The sequence below is a fragment of the Ammospiza nelsoni genome, chromosome 23 (genome assembly GCF_027579445.1).
Source record: "Ammospiza nelsoni isolate bAmmNel1 chromosome 23, bAmmNel1.pri, whole genome shotgun sequence".
Lineage (NCBI taxonomy): Eukaryota > Metazoa > Chordata > Aves > Passeriformes > Passerellidae > Ammospiza > Ammospiza nelsoni.
In genome coordinates, this window is record NC_080655.1 from 3,130,159 (window position 1) to 3,152,646 (window position 22,488).

The 22,488-nt window shown below is 50.9% G+C and overlaps 1 protein-coding gene across 8 annotated transcripts in view; it reads left to right on the plus strand.

The window, feature by feature from the left end:
* Positions 1–2,825: 2,825 nt before the first annotated feature.
* Positions 2,826–22,488, plus strand: part of NFASC (neurofascin) — an 82,328-nt gene continuing 62,665 nt past the window's right edge. For all 8 annotated transcript variants that reach the window (XR_009419902.1, XM_059487758.1, XM_059487759.1 and 5 more), the window contains exons 1-2: positions 2,826–2,981; positions 20,953–21,144. Coding sequence is in view for 7 of the 8 variants with exons in the window: in XM_059487758.1 (XP_059343741.1) it covers positions 21,051–21,144 (94 nt within the window). In the remaining variant the exon portion in view is untranslated. The remainder of the gene's footprint in view (positions 2,982–20,952; positions 21,145–22,488) is intronic.

Here is a 22,488-nt window from a genome sequence, read left to right on the forward strand (position 1 = left end):
TGAATGGGGGAGAAGAGAAAAGGAAGAAGGGAAAAAGGGGGGAAAAGAGTGGAAAAGGGAGAAAAAGGGGGGGGGGAAAGGGGGAAAAAAAGGGAAAAGGGGGGGGGAAAGGGGAAAAAGGGGGGGAAAAGGGGGGGGGAAGGGAGAAAAAAGGAGGAAAAAGCTTTTCAAGGTTTTGAGCATCTCCAGAAGTGCAGTGTGCCCTTGGATCCCTCTGGAATTCTCTGGGATCAGCATCTTGGAGGAGCAGTCAGCACTGCTGGAGAGGCAGCTCCGGAGTGAAATTCCCTTCTCCCACCCGAAATCCAGCAGGATCCGGGCAGAAAAGGCACAGCCCGGTGAAATCTGATGTTCCCAAAGCTGCAGCGTCAGGGACAAGACCCCCTGACTTTGGTGACATCCGTGGAAAAACGTCCCCAAATTTAACTCACGGATTTTTTTGTCCTTTGTTGCTGATCCTTGAGGATGGTTTGGTTTTTCCCATGTTTTTTTTCCCAGTTTTCCCCATGGCTTTTTCCTGGTTTTCCCCATGGCTTTTCTCCATTTTTTCCCCATGACTTTTTCCTGTTTTTCCCCAAGTTTTTTCCCAGTTTTCCTCATGACTTTTTCCTGGTTTTCCCCATGGCTTTTCCCCCTATTTTCCCCATGGCTTTTTCCTGGTTTTCCCCATTTTTTTAAATTTTCCTCATGGCTTTTTCCTGGTTTTCCCCATAGGTTTTCCCTGACTTTCCCATGTTTTCTCCCTGTTTTTCCCCATGTTTTTTTCTTGATTTCCCCCATGGCTTTTCTCCATGGTTTTTTCCTGGTTTTCCCCATTATTTTTATTTTCCTCATGGCTTTTTCCTGGTTTTCCCCATAGGTTTTCCCTGACTTTCCCATGTTTTCTCCCTGTTTTTCCCCATGTTTTTTTTTTGATTTCCCCCATGGCTTTTCTCCATGGCTTTTCCCTGGTTTTCCTCACGGCTTTTTCCTGATTTTCCCCATGGTTTTTTTCCAGTTTTCCCTATTTGTTTCCCTACTTTTCCCCATGCTTTTCCCCTGTTTTTTCCCATGTTCTTTTCCTGGCTTTCCCCATGTTTTTTCCCAATTTTCTCCATGTTTTTTTCCCAGTTTTCCCCATGGCTTTTTCCTGGTTTTCCCCATGGCTTTTCCACATTTTTCCCCATGTTTTTTTCCTCGTTTTCCCAGCTCCCAGCAGCTGGGGACGGGTGTCTGGAACTCTGCTCCATCCCCAAATATTCCTGATTAATTTCTCTCCCTCCTTTCCCAGCAGCTGCTCCCAGGACCTGTTATTCCATCGGGAAACTGGGATTTCCAAACCTGGGTTTTCCAGCTGTGTCCCCACATCCCCCCAGGAAGTTTTTCCCCCTCTGGTGATCCAGCAAATGTGGGGATCCCCATGGAATTTCTGCCACGGGAGTTCCTCCCTCATTTCCATGGGATGGTGACACTTGGAAATGGATTTTTGGGATAAAAATGGAGCAGGAGAGGGGGCGGATTCAGCCCCTCTGCCCCCTCAGGTGAGATCCCTTCAGGTGAGATTCCCTCAGCTGGAATTCCAGGCTGGGAAATTGGGATTGTTCCATCTGGATTAGGGAAGTTTTGGGATGATCCAGCTGTGGCCTTCCAGGAGCTGAGGGAATGACAGGAAAGATGGAAAAGGATTTTGGACAAGGGATGGAGTGACAGGGAAAGGGGGAATGGGCTCAGACTGAACGAGGGGAAAGTTCAGGTGGATATTGGGAATAAATCCTTCCCTGGGAGGGTGGGGATGGAATTCCCAGAGAATTCTGTCCCTGGGAGTGTCCCAGGGCAGGGTGGAAAAACCTGGGATCATGGAATGGAATTCCATGGAATTGGATCCATTTAAGGACCCTTCCCACCCAAGCTATTCCCTGATTCCCGATTCCACGATTTCCACTGGCGTGTTCGATATATTTAATTCATACATTAATCCATCTCTATAATCAAATATTTCATATTTTATATTCAATCCAGCAGCGAGACGAAACCCAGGCTCCCTCTGGCGCTCCCAGACATTTCACCTCCATCAATCCCAGCTCTGCAGCCTCAGCAGAAAATCGGGAATTTAATAAAAAACCCCGGGAAGGCGAGGCCACAAATCTCGCTGGGAGTGGCGGGGGGAGCTTTAATTAAACCGAGAGCTCTGATGGCAGAGAGGCTGCGGGCACGTCCGGGCTCGGTCATCTCTGCGGGGTCACACGAGGGGACAGTGCCACCGGTGCCACCAGCGCACCAGTGCCAGCAGTGCCAGAAATGCCACCAGTACCAGCAGTGCCACCAGTGCCACTGGTACCAGCAGTGCCACCGGTGCCCCAGTGCCAGCAATGCCACCAGCGCCACCAGTGCCGGCATTACACCGGTGCCGGCAGTGCCAGCAGTGCCACCAAGTGTCACCAGTGCCAGCAGTGTCACCAGTGCCAGCAGCCGATGTCGCCCCCAGCCTCGCGGTGCCACTCGCGCTCCTCTCCAGCAGCACCGGGGGACGCTCCTCGCCCTTAGGGACCCTTCGCACCCTCGGGGTGACCCTAACTCGTCCTCTCCTTGCCCAAAATCGGCATTTCTGTCCCTGGATTGCGTGCGGGGTTTTGGGAGGGGTCAGCTCTTCGGGGTGACCCAAACTCCTCCTTTCCTTGCCCAAAATTCGCATTTCTGTCCCCGGATTGCGCCTCCAGCCTTGGGAGGGCTCAGCCCCGCGCTGAGCGCCTGCGGCTGCTCATTAAGGGCGCCGCTAATGAGCTCCTCCCCCTGCCCTGCCCCCTCCCCTCCTGCCCGTGCCTTCCTCCCTCCTTTCCCTGCCTCCTCCTCCTCCTCCTCCTGCCGCTGCCGCCGCTGCCGGGCCGCGCTCGCTCTCCGCCCGCTCGGGAGCGCGCAGTGCGGCGCGGCCGCGCCCGGGAGCGCGCAGTGCGGCGCACCGAGCCCGCACCGAGCCCCGGCTGCGGCCACCTCAGCTCCTCTGGGTAAGGACAAACCGGGATGGGGACGCGCCAGGATGCGGGAATCTCTCGGGGGATGCTCGGGGATGCGCACGGAGGGGGATCGGCGCATCCTCAGCGCGGATTTGGGGTCCTAAAGCTCCTCGGTGACCCCCCAGAACCTGCCGGTTTTTGCTGTCAGGACCCCGGGAGGGGGGAGCTGGGGCATGTGATGGGATTTTGGCTCTTACGTCACGGCTCCGTGTCCCTGCGTGTGACAAAACCCCGCGGTGGCAGTGCGGGGGCACGGGGAGCGCAGCCCGGGTGGGGACCTTGGGGTGACAGCGCAACTTTGGGGCGCCGAGAGCAGGAGGGGAGGGTGGATTGCTCTGCGGGGGACTCGCCCCGCTCCTTCCCTATCGCCTTCCCTCCGGAAGAACATCCTGGGCCGGAAAAATCCATCGGGAAAACGCACCTGGGCTTGGGATGGGCCCCGGCGGCGAGCGGTGAGTGGCGGCCGCGGGATCCGCATCCTCCCGCAGCCGCTGCCGGGGATCGATCTCCATCGGGAAGAGCGGGGAAAGTGCTGAATCATTGGGATCCCGGCTCTCCACGGCCGCGAGGAGATCGGGAATGGGGTGAGGAGGGCGAGGAGGGAGCGCTGGGGCCTGGGGGGGAGGGATGGTTGGGATGGAGCGGGGATGGAGAGGGGTCCTCCCTTTTCCATGGCCTCGGGTGCTCCGTGGAGGGCAGGGAGCGGGGAAAACGCACATTCGCCCCCAGGGGAGGTTTGGGTGAGAAAACGGAGGTTTTGCCCACAAAATCTCATCCCTGCTAAAACCGGTGCGTCTGGCTCGGGTGGGTTTTGCTTTTCCCTTTGGAGTGCTGCCTCTGGGCTCCTTGCTCAAGGTCAGCTCCCTGGCACGGCTCAGGAGCACTCCCCAAAGTCACCGCGGGCCGTTCCCGGCCGGCTCCCGGCCGAGGGGCAGTGCCGGGGATGCGGGAATTGCGGGCAAAGCTGGAATTCTGACATGCCCAGCAGAGGCCCGGCTGCTTTAAGATGGATCCTGTGGCGCTGTGGTGTTTCCGGGGTGCTCCTGGCAGCTGCCGAGGACAAAAGCAGGAATCCTGTGACTTTTCCAGGGATGCTGACTCCTTTCTTTCCTGGAAAACCTCCCCCTTCTTTGGCAGACACCGAGGGGGTGCTTTGTTCCAAGAAAACTTTGCTTTCTCTCCTGAAAGAAAACTCAAATTTGGCTTTTTTTTTTTTTTTTTGCTCGATTTCTGATTTTAATTTTGCTGTTTCCCAGTTCAGGGCTGGGCCTTTGCTGCTTTTCCCATCTTTTCTGTGCGGTTGTAACGTGAATCCAACATAAATAATGCATGGAAAAGCGCTGGGCTGGCAGGCAGGAGTTGTTTGGTTGGAAAAGTGACTTTGTTTACAGGAGTTGGGACCTGGGCCTTGTTTTGTGTTAATTCTGGCCTTAACAAAGCTCCATCCTCATCCTCATCCCAAGGGATTTGGTTTAAACCCAGCCCAATCCAATCATCCCTTCTCCCAGCTGATGATTACATGGGGAATATCCCAAGTTTTCCAAATTAATTGTTCAGGGTTTGTTTTCCTCTCATTCTCTCCAGGGGCTTTTGGGGGGAATAAAATCCCCCAAAATCTGCTGGAAAAACTCCACCACAAAGGGTCCCAAAATGGAGGAAATATTGAATAACAATGGGAAAAATGAGGGTTTTTCCCCATGTTTTTGCTCCTGGCAGGTGGTTGGGATACTCTGAGTAGGATACTCATGAGATACTCCTGGGTGTAGAGGGGTTGTACCCTCAAATCTCAGGGATGAGCTGGGATGGGATTGGGATCAGGTGTGAAGCACAAAGTGAGTTAGGAGCAGAAGGGGAATGGGAATCTGGGAATGAAAATGGGAATTTGGGAATGAGAATCGGGGAATTCCATCCCAAGGAACTCTTGGAGGCTCCCAGGATTGTGAGGAAAGGGATGAACATAGGCAGCAGGAAAAGGGAATTTTTTTGGTGTTACCTTTGGTGGGAAAAGGGGGAATAAATGGATTTAAGGAAGTTTGGCTTCTCACTGGAGCCATTGTGAATCCCAGTGCTCCATCCCAGCCGGGGTGACCTTGGGAAAAGGAATTATCCATAAGGATCATGGTCCTGGATCAGATCCTCCCTCTGTTCCTGCTGAGAAAAATGGGGAAGTTCTGGGGCTCTCCAAAGGAAAATTCCCTGGATAAAAAAGAGTTTTATCCAGAAATTAAGATTATAGCAGGAATGGGGCAATTCTGGGGTGTTCCAAGGAATTATTCCCTAGATAAAGATGAGTTTTATCCAGAAATTCAGAAATTAGCAGGAATGGAGAAGTTCTGGGATGCTCCAAGGAAATATTCTCTGGATAATGACCAGTGGAGCTCACCTGGGCAGGTGAAACTTGGAACTGGAAATTTTGGAATTTGTTGGCTCCATCTGGAGCTTTGGAATTTTTCTGCTCCATCCCACCCTTGCTCAGGGGAGGAGGAGTCTCCAAGGGAAAAATTTGGGATTTGTTTGAAGAATCTGGGAAAATGGAGCAGCCCCATCCTCAGGACGTTCCTGAGGCTCTGATTTTATCTGGGAGCGCTCGGCAGGAATTTCTGGATTTGTTTTCCACCGTGGGGGTGGATTTTCTGTGGGGTTGTAATTTACTCGTCTGGGAAGCACCAACCTTCTGAATCCCAGAAGAACTTCATTCCCAGGGAGAAAAACCTGGAAGTTCAGGCAGAATTCCTTCATTTCTTTGCTTTCTGGGAGCTGTGGAATTCCCTGTTTTCCACACTTTTTACATGCAGCTGAATTTGGGAGGATTCAAACCCAGTGAGAAAATCAGATTTTCAGATAAAAAAATATCATCTTTTATTTGAATTTAAACAGTAAAACCTGTGAGGAGGCTCCTAAAAAAGGAAAAAACCTCTGGCACTTCCCTTTATTCCTCAGGTTTTGTTTGCCCTTCCCAAAATATTCCTAAACCCTGCCAGGATCCATCCAGGGCTTGGATTCCCTTACAATTTTGTCAGATCTTGTCAGGGAGGTCTGGATTCCTTCCTGCCCCGGAGGGAATTCCTTTCCAACCTCATTTCCCTCATTTTCTGTGCTGTTGAATGACTTCTGCTCCATCTTTTCCATTTTTCCCCCTCTTCCCGAAACCCCTTCATTCCTTTCCGGGCTGTCCAGGGTAATTATTGCATAATTCCAGGGATTCCAGCTCAGAATGAACTTGCTGGAAGTTTAAATGTTCCATAATCCCCGTCCCCCTCCCTTTCCCTTTTTTTTTCTCCCCCTTTAATCCCGAGTTGAAAGAAACAGGGCTGGGTTATTACAGATTAAAAAAGAGGAGGATTTATCCCTCGGCTTATCGGGATCACCATTCCCACTTAATGAGATCAGAGGACAAGGATTATCAATGGGGGAAAAAACAGGGATGAGTTGGGGTGGACAGAAATTCCTGACAATGTCTCCTGATGTTCCATCCTGGAATTTTGAGACCCAGCTCTGTTTTCCTCAGGGATGCAACCAGGAGGAAGCATCCAAAGGGCACAGCAGAGAGGGAATAGTGGAGATTTTCCTGTAAAATGAGAATTTGGGGGTTTTTTCCTTGTATTCCTCTGCCTGCGAGCCTTAAGCAAGAGGTTGGCGCATTCCCAGTTTGCTGGGAGTGCAATTGGAGCTTTGAGCAATCCAGGCTTGGGAAGAGCTGATGAATCCCTGTCCTGGATTCTGGGATGCTCCTTTCCCACCTCTGGAAGCAAACCTGGAGATGACGAGGAGTGGGAGAGCAGGAGCAGAACCCCCGAGGTTGGAGCAAGGTGAAGCCGAAGGTTCATCGCAATTCCTGGCAGGTTTTCCATCTCTTTCTGCCTCCTTGGCAGCGGAATTTTGCTCCTTTTCCCAGGGACAGTCAGAATCTGATCCTGCGGCTCTGTCAGCCTGAATCCCAAATTCCTCCTGAAATTTCCTGGCATGGACAGGCCGGGCTGGCAGCTCCAAGTGGGAGCTGGGAGGGCGGGAAGGTTCTACTTGGATCTGTGGAAAATGCACCAAAAATTCCATTTTTTTCCCTCTGAATTGCTCCCTTTCCCTGCTTATCCCGAGTTCAAAGAGCTGCAGAATCATGGAGTAATTTGGGTTGGAAAATTAAAGCTCATCCCATTCCACGGGCAGGGACAACTTTCCCTATCCCAGATTGCTCCAAACTGACCTTGGACAATTCCAGGGATGGGGCAGCCACAAATTCTCTGGAAAACCTGGGAATGCCGAGGCCGGTAATGTCCGTGGGTAGGAAAATCCTCCTGGATCCGGCCGCTCTCCAGGGTGCTGAAACCCCTCGTGGGGATTTGGGAACGGGCACGTCACTCCCCAAGTTCCCTTCTCCCTGCTCCCACTGGAATCCAGGATGAAAAGGGAAAACTGGGATACACTGGAACAACAGAATGCAGGGAATGTGGGAATTCCCCCTTTTCCACCCCTGGTATGGTTTTCAAGCTGGAGTTTGGGTGCTGGGTGGTCTCCACAATTTTAAACCCCACGTGGGTAAAGCCTGGCTCTGCTGGGCTGAGCTTAGGGCTGATCCTGCTCCTGATGGTGGTGACCTCCTGAGGTAATTCCAGCTGGAATTGTTTGGGGATCCGGCTGCCTCTGGGTTTTTTGGGAGCAGGGAACAAGATCCTCTCCCTTTTTGTGCGGCTTTGGGGATTTTTGTTCTCCTGGACAAAGCTCGGCTGCCCATCCTCGTAGGAGCAGATTTATTGGCTATTCCTTTTTAATGGATATTCCCAGCAGCTTTTAATGGATATTTCCAGCAGTTTTTGGTGGATATCCAGAGCAGGTTTTGGTGAATGTTTAGAGCACTTTTTTGGGATATTCTCAGCAGTTTTTATTGGATATTCCCTGCAGTTTTTGCTGAATATTCAGAGCAAGTTTTGTTGGATATTCACAGTGCTTTTATTGAATATTCCCAATAGTTTTTGGTGGAAATTCAGAGCAGGCTTTGTTGGATATTCAGAGTTTTTTGGATATTCCCAGCAGCTTTTGTTTTTATATTACTGACTGTTTTAATTTGATATTCCCTGCAGTTTTTATAGGATATTCCCCCAACCTGTGAGCAGGGAAAGAATCCCAGCCTTCCCTTTTTCCCCGGGTGAAGATCAGCCAGCCCCTCAGGCTCTTCCCAGCCCCTCAGGCTCTTCCCAGGCCTTCAGGCTCTTCCCAACCCCTCAGGCTCTCCCCAATCCCAGACTCTTCCCCTGGGTTTTGTTTGCCCTTCCCAAAGTATTCCCTTGGATTTTAAAACCCACCAAGATCCATCCAGGGCTTGGATTCCTTTACAATCTTTCTCAAATCTTGTCAGGGAGGTCTGGATTCCTTCCTGCCCTGGAGGGAATTCCTTTCCAAACTAATTTCACTCATTTTTGGATGACTTGTGTTCCATCTTTTCCCTTTTTTCCCCCTCTTGCCGAAGCCTTCTCAGCTCTCCAGGATGGTGACACCACCAGCCACTCTGGATTTGCAGACACAGCCCCATTTGTGGGGCCGGGATCGCTCCGTGTGGGATAAAGGCCCCTCTGTGATTCCAGCCGGGGCCGATGGAGTGCGGGGCGCAGGAGAAGCTCCCGTCCCTGCTGTCACCTCGGTGGTGTCACATTCCTGAAATCTGGCTTTGACATTCCCAGCAGAGCCGGCCACAAAGGCTCCTTGTTGGGGTCTCCTTTGGGATGGGGCTGAGGCAATCCCAGCTGGGAGCGGGAGGAGGGGAGGGACAGGACGGGGCTTTGTGCCACCCGCACGTGCCAGGACACCCAGGGAGATCCTCTGGTGGCGCTTCCGACAGGCTGAGGGTGGTGGGAACGGTCAGCCTGGAGAAGGGATTGTTGTGTGGGAAACTGGGATTTGTTTTGTGTGGGGAAACGGGGATTTGGTTTGTGTGAGGATATCAGGATTTATTTTGTGTGGGGATATTGGGATTTGATTCGTGTGGAAACCCAGCGTTTAATTTGTGTGGAAACCTCGGAATTTAATTTGTGCGGATTTCATTGGTTTGGAGACCTCAGGATTTGATTGGTGTGGAGAACTCAGGATGTGAAGGGGTTGCAAGGAAGGAAAAGGGAATCTGCTGCAGGAATTGGGGTGGTGGGACAAGAGGATGGGTTCAGGGAGATTTGGGTGGGAATTTGGGAAAGAATTTTTCCCTGTTATGGTGGGGAGGCCCTGGGATGGAATTCCCAGAGAATCCATGGGTGGCCCATCGCTGGAAGTGGAGATATCAGAATTTGATTTGTGTGGAAACCTCAGGATTTGATTTGTATGGAAACCTCGGGATCTGAAGGTGTTACAAGAGAGGAAAAGGGAACCTGCAGCAGGAATTGGGATGACAAGACAAGAGGATGGGTTCAGGCTGAAAAAGGGGAAAATTGGGTGGAATATTGGGAAGAGTTCTTCCCTGTGAGGGTCGGGAGGCCCTGGGATGGAATGCCCAGAGAATCCATGGGTGGCCCATCCCCAGAGGTGTCCCAAGCCAGGCTGGAGCCACTTGGGATAGTGGAAGGTGTCCCTGTGGTGGCGATGGGGGACCTTAACCTCCCTCCCAACACAAACATTCTGTGATTCCGCCTCAAATCCACTCAAAAAATGGATAAATGGATAATCCCATTTCCTTCTTCCCCTGTACCTGGAAAATTTCAACTCTAACAGAAAATACCTCAAACCCAAACTTCCTATCCAAACCCCCTTAATTCCCAGAAAAGCTGAAATTTGGCCGAATTCATCCACGTATTTTTTTTTACATCCAGCACCAGAACTGCACATTTTAGAGGGCGGATTTTTCCTGAATGTCCTTCAAAACCCAATTCTGCACATCCCAGGCTGCCATTTCCTGCTGACAGCTCCGGGATCCAGCTGCCAGCGCTCCCCAGGGATTTTATTCCTGCCCATCCCAGCAGCTGGGACCAGCCTGGGGATTTTTGGTTGACCTCTTCTGAATCGTGCTGGCCCCGGTGACAGCTGCGAGGCTGAGCTGGCCCCGGCCCAGGACAGCAGGCTGCTCCCCCATGTTTGATTCCAGGAATTCTGGCTTCTTTGTCTCCCTTTTCCAGCGTTTTGGACAGGCCTGGGATTGGGATGGGGGTGGGAATGTTTCCTGGGACTGACACAGCTGAGCTGGAGGGAATTTGGGGTTTTCTAAGTGCTCCTGGCAGGATTTTTGACCCAAATCTCAGATTTGGGAATAGACACTTGGGAATTCCTCTCTGTGAATAGTTCTCACAATTCCTCTCCCAAACCCCAGAGTAAGGTGAAAAACAGGAATATCCAGGAGTATCCAGGGATGAAACCCCCCAGGAAACAAAACAAAACCCTCTTTCCCAAGGGAAAAGCAGTTCCTGCCCTATTGTCCGGTGAAAAGGGGGTGGGAATGGCTGGGATTGATCCCAAACAGCTGCTGGGACGTGGGAGGACAGATGGCTCAATTATGTCCAGAATGGGATGGGCAGTGTGGGGTTTGGGAGGCTTTGGGATCCTTTACCCTGAAAACCTGAGCTGGGAGAGGCTGTGGAGGGGATTTGGGAGATCTTGGGATCCTCTTTGTACTAAAGGAAGGGCTTTGGGAGATTTTGGGATCCCCCTCCCTGCAAATCTGAGCGAGGAGAGGATGTGGAGGGGATTTAGGGGACTTTGGGATTCCTTTCCCACTAAATCTGAGCCAGGAGAAGCCATGGAAGGGGTTTGGGAGATTTTAGGATTCTTTTTCCACTAAACCAGAGGCGGGAGAAGCCATGGAGGAAGTTTGGGAAGCTTTGGCATCCCTTTCTCACTAAAGGAGGGGCTTTGGGAGATTTTGGGATCCCCCTCCCTGCAAATCTGAGCGAGGAGAGGCTTTGAAGGGGATTTGGGAGATTTTGGGATCCTTTCCCCACTAAATCTGAGCTGGGAGAACCCATGGAGGGGCTTTGGGAGATTTTAGGATTCTTTTTCCACTAAATCTGAGCGAGGACAAGCCATGGAGGAGCTTTGGGAAGCTTTGGCATCCCTTTCCCACTAAGGGAGGGTCTTTGGGAATTTTAGGATTTTATTCCCACCAACCTGAGCCAGGAGAGGCTTTGGAGGGGCCTTTCCCAGGAGATCCCCCAGGTGCAGGTGGATGTGCCAGTTTGGGATGTGCCAGTTTGGGATGTGCCAATCCCAAATTGTGCCACCTCGGAGCGCTCCGTGCCACCCTCCTGCTATTTCTGCTCCCGATCTGTGCCACAGCCGGAGCTGTCCTTGGGATGGGGCTCCAGAGGCCATAAAACCCCACAGGATTTGGGATTTGAGCAACTCTGGGATAATTTTAGCCCCGTGCTCTGCTGGAGGAGAGGGAGGAGCAGGAATGGGGCCCTGGGATGGAGCTGAGCCCTCTGATCCAGGGTGTGCGATTCATCCAGCTGGAATCTCATCCCAAAACCTCATTTCATGGGGTTTTTGTGGGAAAAGGACCCAAAATGTTCCCCTGGGAGCCAGGGGAGGGGGTGGGATGAGGTTTTAAGCAGGGAAAGAGAAAATAGGAATGCAGGAACAGCTGGGAACGCTGGAGGAAGAGGAGCGGGAAGTTCAAGGTGCACCGAGGTGATAATTGGGATTTCTGAAGTGTTAATTGGGATTTCTGGAGGTTTTTGCGATTCAGCTTGGAGTGATCAGCAGGAAAATTCTTCCCTTTATCCCCTTTAATTCTTCCCTTTATTCCCCCTTGTTCTTCCCTTTATTTCCCCCAGGAGAAATTTTTGGGGCATCTCCAGGGTCAGGAGAAATTTCTGGGGACATTTCCACTCCCCAGAGTCAGGAAAGGTCCTGGGGGTGTCTCCAGAATCAGGGATAATCCTGGGGACATCTCCACCCTCCAGGATCAGGAGGAATTCCTGAGGAATTCCAGGAGAGTTCCTCCCAATTCTCCAGGGTCAGGAGAAATTCCTGTGGACACCTCCACTCTCCAGAAAAGATCCTGGGGACACCACCAGGAGATGTCCCAGGGCCAGCACAGCTCCAGCGGCACAGAGCCAGCTCCAAACTGGAAAATCAGGAAGCTGAGGCTTCTCCACGTGGGATTTCCTGGCTCTGGGCACTGGGAAATCCCAAAATCCTTGTGGAGGACGAGCTCAGCACTGGGCAGAGTGATCTGGGTGGGTCTGGGAGGTGCCACCATGGGCACCCTTGGGAATGCTGCTGTTCCCTCCTCCTCCTCTCCCTCATGGAATCATGGAATGGCCAGGACGCCCAGGGCAGGAGCAGATCCTCTCCAAATCCCATTTTCCCTTTGATATCCCAACAGAACATCCCAGGAGCTGCTTTAGAGAATGAAATTAAAACCCGCTCAACCCCGCTCAGATCTTGTCTCCCTTTCATGTTCCCTCTCCCAGAGGCTGGAGCAGCTTTTAATTCCAGCAAATCCAGGGAAAACCAGGAGAAGGAACAAATCCATCGACAGCGATGGGGTTTGATGGTTTCAAATCCTGAGTTTGCTCCTCTCACTGTCCCATCCTTCTCCCTCCCGGCCCCATTCCGATTTTCCAACCATTGGAAATCTCTCTGCCGTGCCCGGTGGGCATCACCCAATCACAGAAAATCTGGGATCAGCCAGCCTGGAATTATCCTGGAGGCTCCTGAGGGTTTAATGAGGCTCAAAGTGGAACCAAAAGGGGTTTGTGGAGGGGGAGGGATGATTTGGGGGTTCCTGGAGGTGGAGGGATCTGGGATGGGACTCGTTGAAGCCCCAAAACCTCGGGATCAGCTCCTGGAAGCTCCAAATTCTCAGAATCACCCAAAAGAGGGAATTTTGGTGGTGGAGATAAGAAAATTCCCCTTGGCATGATGTTCATTCCATATTGGGATAGGGCAGCTGGAAAACTGGGAATGTTGCTGTGTTCATTCCCAAATATCAGAGTTTGGATTCACCCAGACCGGGAAAAGGTGAAGCCTTGGAAAGAGCCTTGGGAAGTGGGAAAATGGGAATTCTTGCCCCAAAAGGGCTCGGAGCTGGCACTGGGACACCTCCTCCTCCCTGCCTTCCCTACTCCCAGCCGTTTAATCAGGAAAATGGGAATTGCATATTAATGAGATGCTAATGAAGCCGTGGATGGGATCGGGCGAATCCTCATTTAAAGCTACAAAGCGGAGCTTTGTTTTTAAGGCGGGTTTATCACTGCTGGGCCTGCCTGATTAGTCCTAATCTCCCGCTGCTCTCTGTTGGGAAATTCCCGCTTTTATTCTTTGGGAAGTCTCTCCCGAAGTTCCTGCATCACCCTCCAGGGAAATCCCGGACAATTATCCCAACAAAGATTCTTCTCCCCACTTCCTCCTTCCCCCATCTATTCCCGAATTTCTGGATACCCAGCAAGGCTTCGTCTGGATTTTTAATTTTATTTTTAGTGAAATTCCCTCTTTTCCCCCACTGGGGTTGGCTCTTTCCCAGCTGGAAAATCCCAGGATGAGCAATGATGGTGCAGGAGGTTGGGAAATGCGGATCCCTGTGATCCACTCCCCAGTTCCTCTGGAATTTTCTTGCTGTGAAAGGGAACTGCCACCACTGCAGAGGCGAAAACCCCAAAAATTCCAAGCTGGAATATCGGTGGAATAGTCAGAAATTCGTGGCTGGGAATTCTCAGCGCTGGGGATGTCTCTGCTCTGCTTTTCCCCAGGGCTGGGAACAAAAGGAAGCTGCATCTGGGAACAAAACGCTCTGGGAACGTGTCACCCGCTGGGGACACGGGGACAGGCCCAGGCTGGCACTCGGGCACGGGGAGGGCACAGAGTGGGCAGTGTCCTGTGCCCCATTGTTCCCGAGGGAAAAGGCTGGGAAAGAAGGGAAGGACGGAGAAAGTCGGAATTACGGATCAGGGCTGTGGAGCCTCGGTGCTTCTCCAGGATGGAGGGGTTGGGAAAAGCCAGGGAAGGACATGGAGAGGAAAAGGGGTATTTTTTGGGGGGTGTGGTGCTCAGGGAGTCGTCAGGATCTGGGAAATTTTAGGGGGAAATGGGGATTTTTTGGGATGTGGGGAGCTCAGGTAGTCCTTCTTGGAATGTGGGAAATTTTATGGAGAAACAGGGATTTTTTTTGGGATGTGGAGATTTCAGGGTGTCCTTCCTGGGATATGGAAAATCTTAGGGGTAAATGGGGATTTTTTTGGGATATGGGGAGCTCAGGATGTCCTTCCCGGGATGTGGGAAATCTTTGAGTTTGGGATAGAGAGAGGGAGAAGCTCAACCTGAGCTTTGAAGGGGGAAAAAATGGGAGAGGGAATGGGAGGAATTCCCTGCCCTTGGAATAATCTGTGACAAGGTGGAGATTTCCTGTAAATCCTTGGATTTCTGACATTTTTTGGGATAAAGAGAGGGAAAATTGTGCTGGACATGGGAGAGGGAAAGGGAAATGACTCCCTGCCCTAGGAGGATGAGGAAGAGGAGGTGGAATAAATCAAATCCTTGGAGATTGTGGGATCTGCCCCACTGTGGGATGGGGACATTCCGGTGCAGTGGCAAGCACATGGGAAAAGGTTTGGAGCTCCCTGCAGCCTCCAGGAATTGTAGGGAAGTGGGATTTTTGGAATGGGGGTAATTCCAGAGCTGGGGTGCCCCTCCAAGGGCAGGGATGGAGCAGTGGGAAGAACAGGCAGGAAGTTTGGGAATTCTGAGCTGGAGCTGATGGAGCAGAATTCCCTTGGGAACAAGGAATCAGCACCCAGGAATGGGACAATTCCAGGACTATTTAAAGCCAGGTTTTGCCTGCTCTGCTTTCCCAAATTCCCCTCCTGCTCAGATGCTCTGAGCCCAGAGGCTCTGGAAAACCAGAGGAGTGGGAGCAGGGCTGGGATCACCAAGGGTTCCTCCAGGAAGATTTTCCTCCTAATTAAGCTCAACAATAACAACAACAAAAAGGAATTTTTCCCTTTTTAATAATAAATCAGGAGCGTTTTCCCGATGGGAGCACTGAGCCTTTTCCCACCAGCTTCCAGAGGGTCTGCTCCGAGCTCTCTCTCATTCCTCATGAATAATTTTCCGGATTCCTCCCCTGTCCTGCATGGATTGGCGTTGCCATGGCCACCGGGGAGGGATGCAATCCTGAGGGATGCGGGAGAGCGGCAGGAAAAGGGTTGGGAAAATGGGAAAATCCCAAAAAGAGGTCTGGCATCCTGCAGGGATGCTCCAGATAATCCCGCTCCCAGTTTTTTGTGGGATTCCCTGACGTCCTAAAGGGGTTTTGTGCCTGGATTTTGTGGGATTCATCCATCCCAAATGGAAATTCTGGTTTTCCCACGCTCTGAGCACTTGTTCCGAATTGAGCTTGGAAACAGGGAGAGAAATCCTTCCCAAAGCCATGTGAGGGAGATTCCCAATTTTCCACATCACCTCAGCCAAGGTGGAACACGCTCCACATTCCCACATTGTCCAGGGAAAAACTTGGGATGCTTTTTCTGGGACAGATCGTGCCCGGATCCTGTGCCTGAGGTGTGCCAGAGGTGGGATCCTTCCTCCTCTCCTGAATTTTCCATGGAAAACCCTCCCAGTGTTTTACCAAAGTTGAATTCTAGCTCCAATTCCGATGTGCAGAATTCAAGGAATTTGCTGATCCAACCCTCAGTCCCAATTCCTGCTCTTTGTTTCACTCAGCTCCGGGGTTTTAATGGATTTTCACGCTTATCCCATTGAATATTCCCAGCAGGAAACTTTGGTGGATTGGAGATGAGGTGGGAGGAGTTAAATATTGAAATTTCCCTTTCCTTTGTTTTTTTCCCTCGACTTTAAATTCCTTGATTTTCCTGCGGATTTTCCCTCCCGCTTCCAGTGGTGTCAGCAAGGGGAGATTTGTGTTTCCGAAGATTTGCAGGACACAGATTCCACCTTTTCCAGGGATTTTGGAAAGTTTTGGCAGATAAAAATCCTCACTTCATTCATCCCTGGCTCAATCCATCCTTCGACGTTTTCCAAGGAAACCCTAAATTCCAACCCGACTTTTTAATTCCCCAAAATCCCTTTTATTTTTATGGAATTTTTAACCACGGCATCCCCGGGCTCCCTCCTGAGCTGGCTTTGTGCCAGCTTCATTATCCCAGAGCCAAAAGCTTCTCCCAATTAATTTATTCCCATTCCGGAGGCAGCTCCGGCGGCAGATGGAGAGGTGGTGACACCGGGATTTGATGATTGAGTGACAAAGGGTGACAATCCCATGGAGAGTGACGGGAAAAGTTGTGAGAAATGCCAGGGAATGATGAGAAAAATTACAGAATGGTGGGAAATAGCAGGGAAGGGTGTTGCCCTCCTTGGGGAATGAATAAATTTGAAATTTCATCGCGTTCCTGTGGAAAATGTCCTGGAGGGTTGTCGCAATTTCTGGGAAAAGAAGTGAGAATGGGATCACCAAAACCTGCCAGGAATGGTGGGACACCCCTGGAGCATCAGCTTTGGGTCACCAGGTGGGTTTTTTGGGAATGAGCTTCATGGAAGTGTCCGAGGCCAGATCAGTTCCCACTGGGATCAGTCAGTTTCCACTGGGATAAATCAGTTCCCATTGGGATGAATCAGTTCCCAGTGGGATCAGTTGGTTCCTGCTGAGATAAATCAGTTCCCACTGGGATCAGTTGGTTTCTACTGGGATCACTCAGTTCCCAGTGGGATAAATCAGTTCCCAGTGGGATCAGTTGGTTCCTACTGGGATCACTCAGTTCCCATTGGGATGAATCAGTTCCCAGTGGGATCAGTTGGTTCCTACTGGGATCACTCAGTTCCCAGTGGGATCAGTTGGTTCCTACTGGGATCACTCAGTTCCCAGTGGGATCAGTTGGTTCCTACTGGGATCACTCAGTTCCCACTGGGATAAATCAGCTCCCACTAGGATCATTCAGTTCCTACTGGGATGAATCAGTTCCCACTGGGATCAGTTGGTTCCCACTGCGAATCCCACTGGGATCAGTCAACTCCCACTGGGAATCTTATGGGGATCACTCAGTTCTCACTGGGATAAATCATTTCTCGCTGGGATCACTCGGTTCCCGCTGGAATCACTCGGTTCCCACTGGGATCGCTCAGTTCCTGCTGGGATCGCTCAGTTCCTGCTGGGATCACTCAGTTCCTGCTGGGATCACTCAGTTCCCCCTGGGATAATTCGTTTCCCACTGGGATCGGCCGTGCCTGATGCCCTTGGCAGGATGGAGGGGGGTCTGGGATCCCACGATGGGATCAGGATCTGCTGTTCCTGTGTCGGAGGGTTCCTCTCACACAGGAGAAGAATTCCAAGGGTCCCAGCTTCCCTGGGTGGATTTTCCCATGGGAACAGACGTCCCTGGCACAGATGAGCTGTGGGTTGTGTCCAGCAGGGAAGGGAATTCCAGCCAAACCCTCTCCCAGCTCCGTGTGATTGGAAAAACGTGGAGTTTTCCTCTCTCTGAGTGTTGTATCCATCGTTTTATTCACAAAACCATGGAGCATCCTGAGTGGGAAAGGACTCCCGGGGACCCCAAAAATCCCAAACATTCCCATCCTTGGAGAGACTCAGGCTGCTCCAAGCCCAGGTGCAGAATCCGGCAGCAGGAGCGGAGGTGGGACCCGAGAATCTTTTCCAGAGGCTCCGGATCCATCCCAGGACTGTTTTCCCACCTGATTTAACCCTTGGCTGATCCCAGGGCCAGATGCCACCAGGGAGGGGTGGGCTGGGGACACTCTGGGGACAGGCACAGACCGTGTCCCCCCGTGCCACCAGCTCCGGGGGTTTTCTGGGAGCAGCGTGGGATGGATGGCCCTGGAAAGGAGGTGACAATGGCACAGCGTCACCTCCACCTGTCCTGAGCTGCCAGGGGGGTTGGGATGGGATTTGCTGGGATGGGATTTATTGGGATGGGATTTATTGGGATTTTCTGCTCCATCAGGAACAGGACAAGGAGACTGGAGTGTCCCTGAGTCACCACCCCATAGATTCTTTGGGATTTTCTGTTGGGATTCCTGGGAAAATGGTGCTGGAGCAGCCTCAGTGCCCCCCAGTTTTTTACAGCTTGTTTACCGGTTCTGCTGACTTATGGGGTGTTGTTTTAAAGATTAATTGTTTAAAGGTAAAAAAAATTAATTGTTTAAAGGATTTATTGGGATGGGATTTGCTGGGATGGGATTTGCTGCTCCATTGGGAACGGGACAAGGGGACTGGAGTGTCCCTGAGTCACCACCCCACAGATTCTTTGGGATTTTCTGTTGGGATTCCTGGGAAAATGGTGCTGGAGCAGCCTCAGTGCCCCCCAGTTTTTTACAGCTTGTTTGTGTGTTCTGTTGACTTATGGGGTTTTGTTGTAAAGATTAATTATTTAAAGATAAAAAACAGGTTTTTATCTTTTTTTTTTTTTTTTATACCATGACACCAACCCAAGGGGATTTTCTGCCAGTGGCAAAGCTGCTCCGTGCTCCTCAATCAGCTTTAATGAAGCAATAAACAAAGCTGCCGGAATGTTCCCAGGGAACAACAATTCCCAAAGTTTAACTGTTCCTCCTGCAGCCATAAATCGGGATAAACTGGGATAAAAATCCAACTGCTGCTGGGAGCATCCTGCTGGTCCTAACGAGCGGATTAAATCAAATCCCTCACTGTTTAATTTTGTTGAATTCCAAGCCCAGGTTCCCTTTGCTTCCCATTTCCTGCTCTGGGAGCTGGGGGTGTTTTCCTGGAGCAGGAATGTAAGGAAGGGATTTTTCCCATTGTTTTCCCAAAAAATCTCATTTTAAGAAATGGGAATAAATGAATTCCAGTCCGTCCTCAGAGTGGTTTGTGCACCCAGTGGATCCCAGGGGACATGGGGACATTCCAGGTGCTGTTTGTAGGGATTTTGGGAATTCTGACAAGGAGATGACTTTGAGGCAGATTTCCTGCAGGGGGTCCGTGTCCTGGCCCGTGCCGGAGTGGGATCTCCTGGGAATTTCTGCAGGAAGAGGAGCTGTTCCTGTGGGTTGTTGTTTCAGATCCTGGAGGGAGAAAAAAAGATAATTCCATGGAATTCTGAGAAGCAGAGCAGGGCTCAGCTTGTCCTGCTGGTGAGGGACCAACCCCAATCTTTCCCTCTCCGTGCCTCCCTTTGGGATGTAGAGATGAGCCTGATGGATTTTTCCTGCTTTTTGGGCTGGTCTCAGATCCTTTATATGCCAGAAAAATGCCGGGAAAATGCTGATTTTTGGGAAAAGCTTCTCCCCTGCTTTTGCCCTGTCTCCAGCACCCCGAGTTCAGAATGTCCCTGCTCCCTGTGGCAGCTCCAGCCTCTGTGTGACAGGAGAATTCCCCGTTCCCGGCGGGAGCAGAGGGGACAATGCGGGGCTGTGTTCTCCAGGAGCCACCTACACGCGCAGGAATTGTTCCCGTGGATTGTTCCCAGGGATTGTTCCCTCTGCCCACATCTGCTCCGGACAAAGGGGCCCTGGAGGAGCCTGGAGGAGCCTGGAGGAGCCTGGCATTTTCTAGGGGATGAATTCCCTGTGTGGTTTTCCCAGCCAGCTCGGCTCCATGCAATCCTAAGGATCATCCTGTATCATCCAGCAGGGGCATTCCTGCAGGATTCTGTTCACGCCACAGATTCTGTGTTGCTTTTACAGCTCAGAAATTGTCTGGAATTTCGTTTCTTCCTGATATTCCTTTATTTTTGTAGTGGGGCCTAGAGGGATTTGTAGGGAGAAGCTGCCCTTGGATCTCTGGAATTGCCTAATGCCCAGCTGGAGCAATCTGGGATAGGGGAAGGTGCGCCTGTTCTTGGGATTAGCTTTAAATTCCCTTCCCAGCCATTCCAGGATTCCATATTTCCCATCAGAGCTTGGGCTCAGCCCTTTTCTATTCCCGTATTTACAAATATCCCCCAGGAATCTGTTCCTCCTTCCCTCTCAGCTATTCTGCACCCCCCAATCCAAGGAAAACAAGAAATTCCTCACTTTTCAGCCCCAAACTCTTCCTATTTAGACCCTTTTTAACCCTCTCTGCTTCCCTCCCCTAAAATATCCCTATTTGAAATGGATTTAGAGCTTTTTGTTGTCTTTTTGGGGTCTGCATTTGTTACCAGAGGGATTAAAGGTGTCTGGGTGGAAAATCCTGGGAGCTTGGATGGGATCTTGTCACTGTTGAGTAAGAAACGACACAGACTCACCACAAGGATGGTTTGGACAGCATAACACAACTTTTCTTCAGATTCCCCATTTTTTTATACATTCTTCCCCTACAGATAGACCCGATTTCTCAATTAATCAATGCATTTCACCTGATTGGCTCATTAACAAAGTGCCTTTCTTCTAAACAATTTTTGAGAAAAACAGGAAAACAGAGAGTAGGAAAACAATACCTGCAGGTTGTTTATCATAAAAATAAGCTATCATTATTTATTTTCAACTCCCTGAAGTCTCAAAAGCCGATTCCGGGAAAACTTATCTGGTTTTCTCACTCTCTGGCCAGGCTGTCACATTCACAACATCTGGTAGCAGCCAGGGGAACATCTGGATCCTGGCTGGGAATGGGATTGTTTGGAGACCAGCTGGGAAAAATCCCAATCCTAGAATTCTGCTGGATCAATGTCAGGATTTTTGGGACAACAGCTCCAGACCCCGGAGCTCATCCCGATGCCCTGAGGGGTTGGATATTCCTCAGTGATTTTTACACATAAAATACAATTATTGTTAATTTTTTCAACAGCAAATCCACATTTTATTCAATCCCATGGGCTCCTTTTGGATCCTACTGCTCCCAGGAATTTTCTCTTTGTCTCTGGGCGCTCACTCCAGGACAGGAGCCCAAACAACCCCATAAATCCTTCCAGCAGGACAATCCTGGGCTCAGCAGAGCTGTTCCCACGTGTTCCCCAAATCCTGGCCACCATTTCTGGCCCCATTCCCACCATTTTTTGGGCGGAAACGCCGCGTTCCCAAAGTTTCCAAAGGGAAAACACCAGGATTGGCTCAGTGATGTGACTCTGGGGTTGTTTTTTTCCAGCTGAGGATCCCTCTGCACGTGCCACCACCCCAGGGGACACCCCAAAGTCACTCCAAGGGACATCCCAAGGTCCTGAGGCCACACAGGGAAGCTCCAAGATGATCCCGAGGAGAGCCCAGGTCACCTGCGCCGGAATTGCCTTCGCCCTCTGCCTCCAGCACCTCGTCAGCGCCATCGAGGTCCCCCTGGACCGTAAGTTTGGGATTTATCCTCTCCCAAAAATTCCTCGCTGGGATGGGGAGGAGGTGGGATGAAGGTGGGAACATCCCAGGTGGATTTTCTCCTCCACAGCTGAGTTTTCTCCTCCACACTTGGATTTTTCTCCTCTGCATTTGAGTTTTCTTCTCCAAATTTGGAATTTCTCCTTGTCAATTGAGTTTTCTCCTCCAAATTTGGGTTTTCTTCTCCAAATTTGGAATTTCTTCTCCACAGTTGGGTTTTCTCCTTGACAATTGAATTTTCTCCTCCACATTTGGGTTTTCTTCTCCAAATTTGGATTTTCTCCTCCACAGTTGGGTTTTCTCCTCCACATTTCAGTTTTCTCCTCCACATTTGGGTTTTCTTCTCCAAATTTGGATTTTCTCCTCCACATTTGGTTTTTCTCCTTGACAATTGAATTTTCTCCTCCACATTTCGGTTTTCTTCTCCAAATTTGGGTTTTCTCCTCCACATTTGGGTTTTCTTCTCCACAATTGGGTTTTCTTCTCCACATTTAGGTTTTCTCCTCCATGACTAGGTTTTCTCCTCCACATTCGGAAGAAAAAGGGTTTTTTGTGTAGGGTTTTCAAGGCCTGCAAAAACTGGATTTGCTTTCTGGCTCTGCTGGGAACGGGGTTGGAACAGGTTGAATTAACCTCCTGTCTTTTTCCCTCTATGCTTTCCCTTTGGGAATAACAGCAAATATCCAGAGTGAATGTAAGTGTTCCCTTCCCCAGAACTGCATGAGGGGTCCCTGAGCAGTGGCTGGTGGTGGCACAAGGGGGACATGGCCCCTTCTGAGCCGCTTTTCCTGCATGTCCAGGTTGGGAAAGTCATGGAAAGGCTGGAGCAGCTTGGGAAGAGCTCCCAGCTCTCTGTGCTGTCCCCGGAGCAGGGACTGGGCTGTGTTTGCCATGGAAAAGTTGTTCCTGCAGGGTTTGGGTTTGGAGAAGGGCAGGAACCCCCTCCTGGCTCTTGTTCCAGGCTCTGCCTCACATCCTGATGAGTTGGGAGCATCCCTGGATGCTTGGATCTTCACAGCCTTGGATCTTCTCCCCAGGAGATGGGATCTGCAGTTCAGAGATCAGGGCCGGGTCCTATGCCATCCATGGGGTTCCTGTGTCCCATTTTCCATCCCTGCCCTCCTAAATTCCAGCTCTGAGCTCCTTTGGGCTCATCCTGGGGGGTTGGAATCTCTTCCTTGCACCAGGAATTTCTCAGGATCCCTGACCCTTCTGAGCTGCAGATCCAGGATGAATTGCCACTGGGTTCATCCTGTGGGAACAGGAGGCTGGAACTGGGACATTCCCTTAGGAGACCAAGATACAGAGAGGGAAT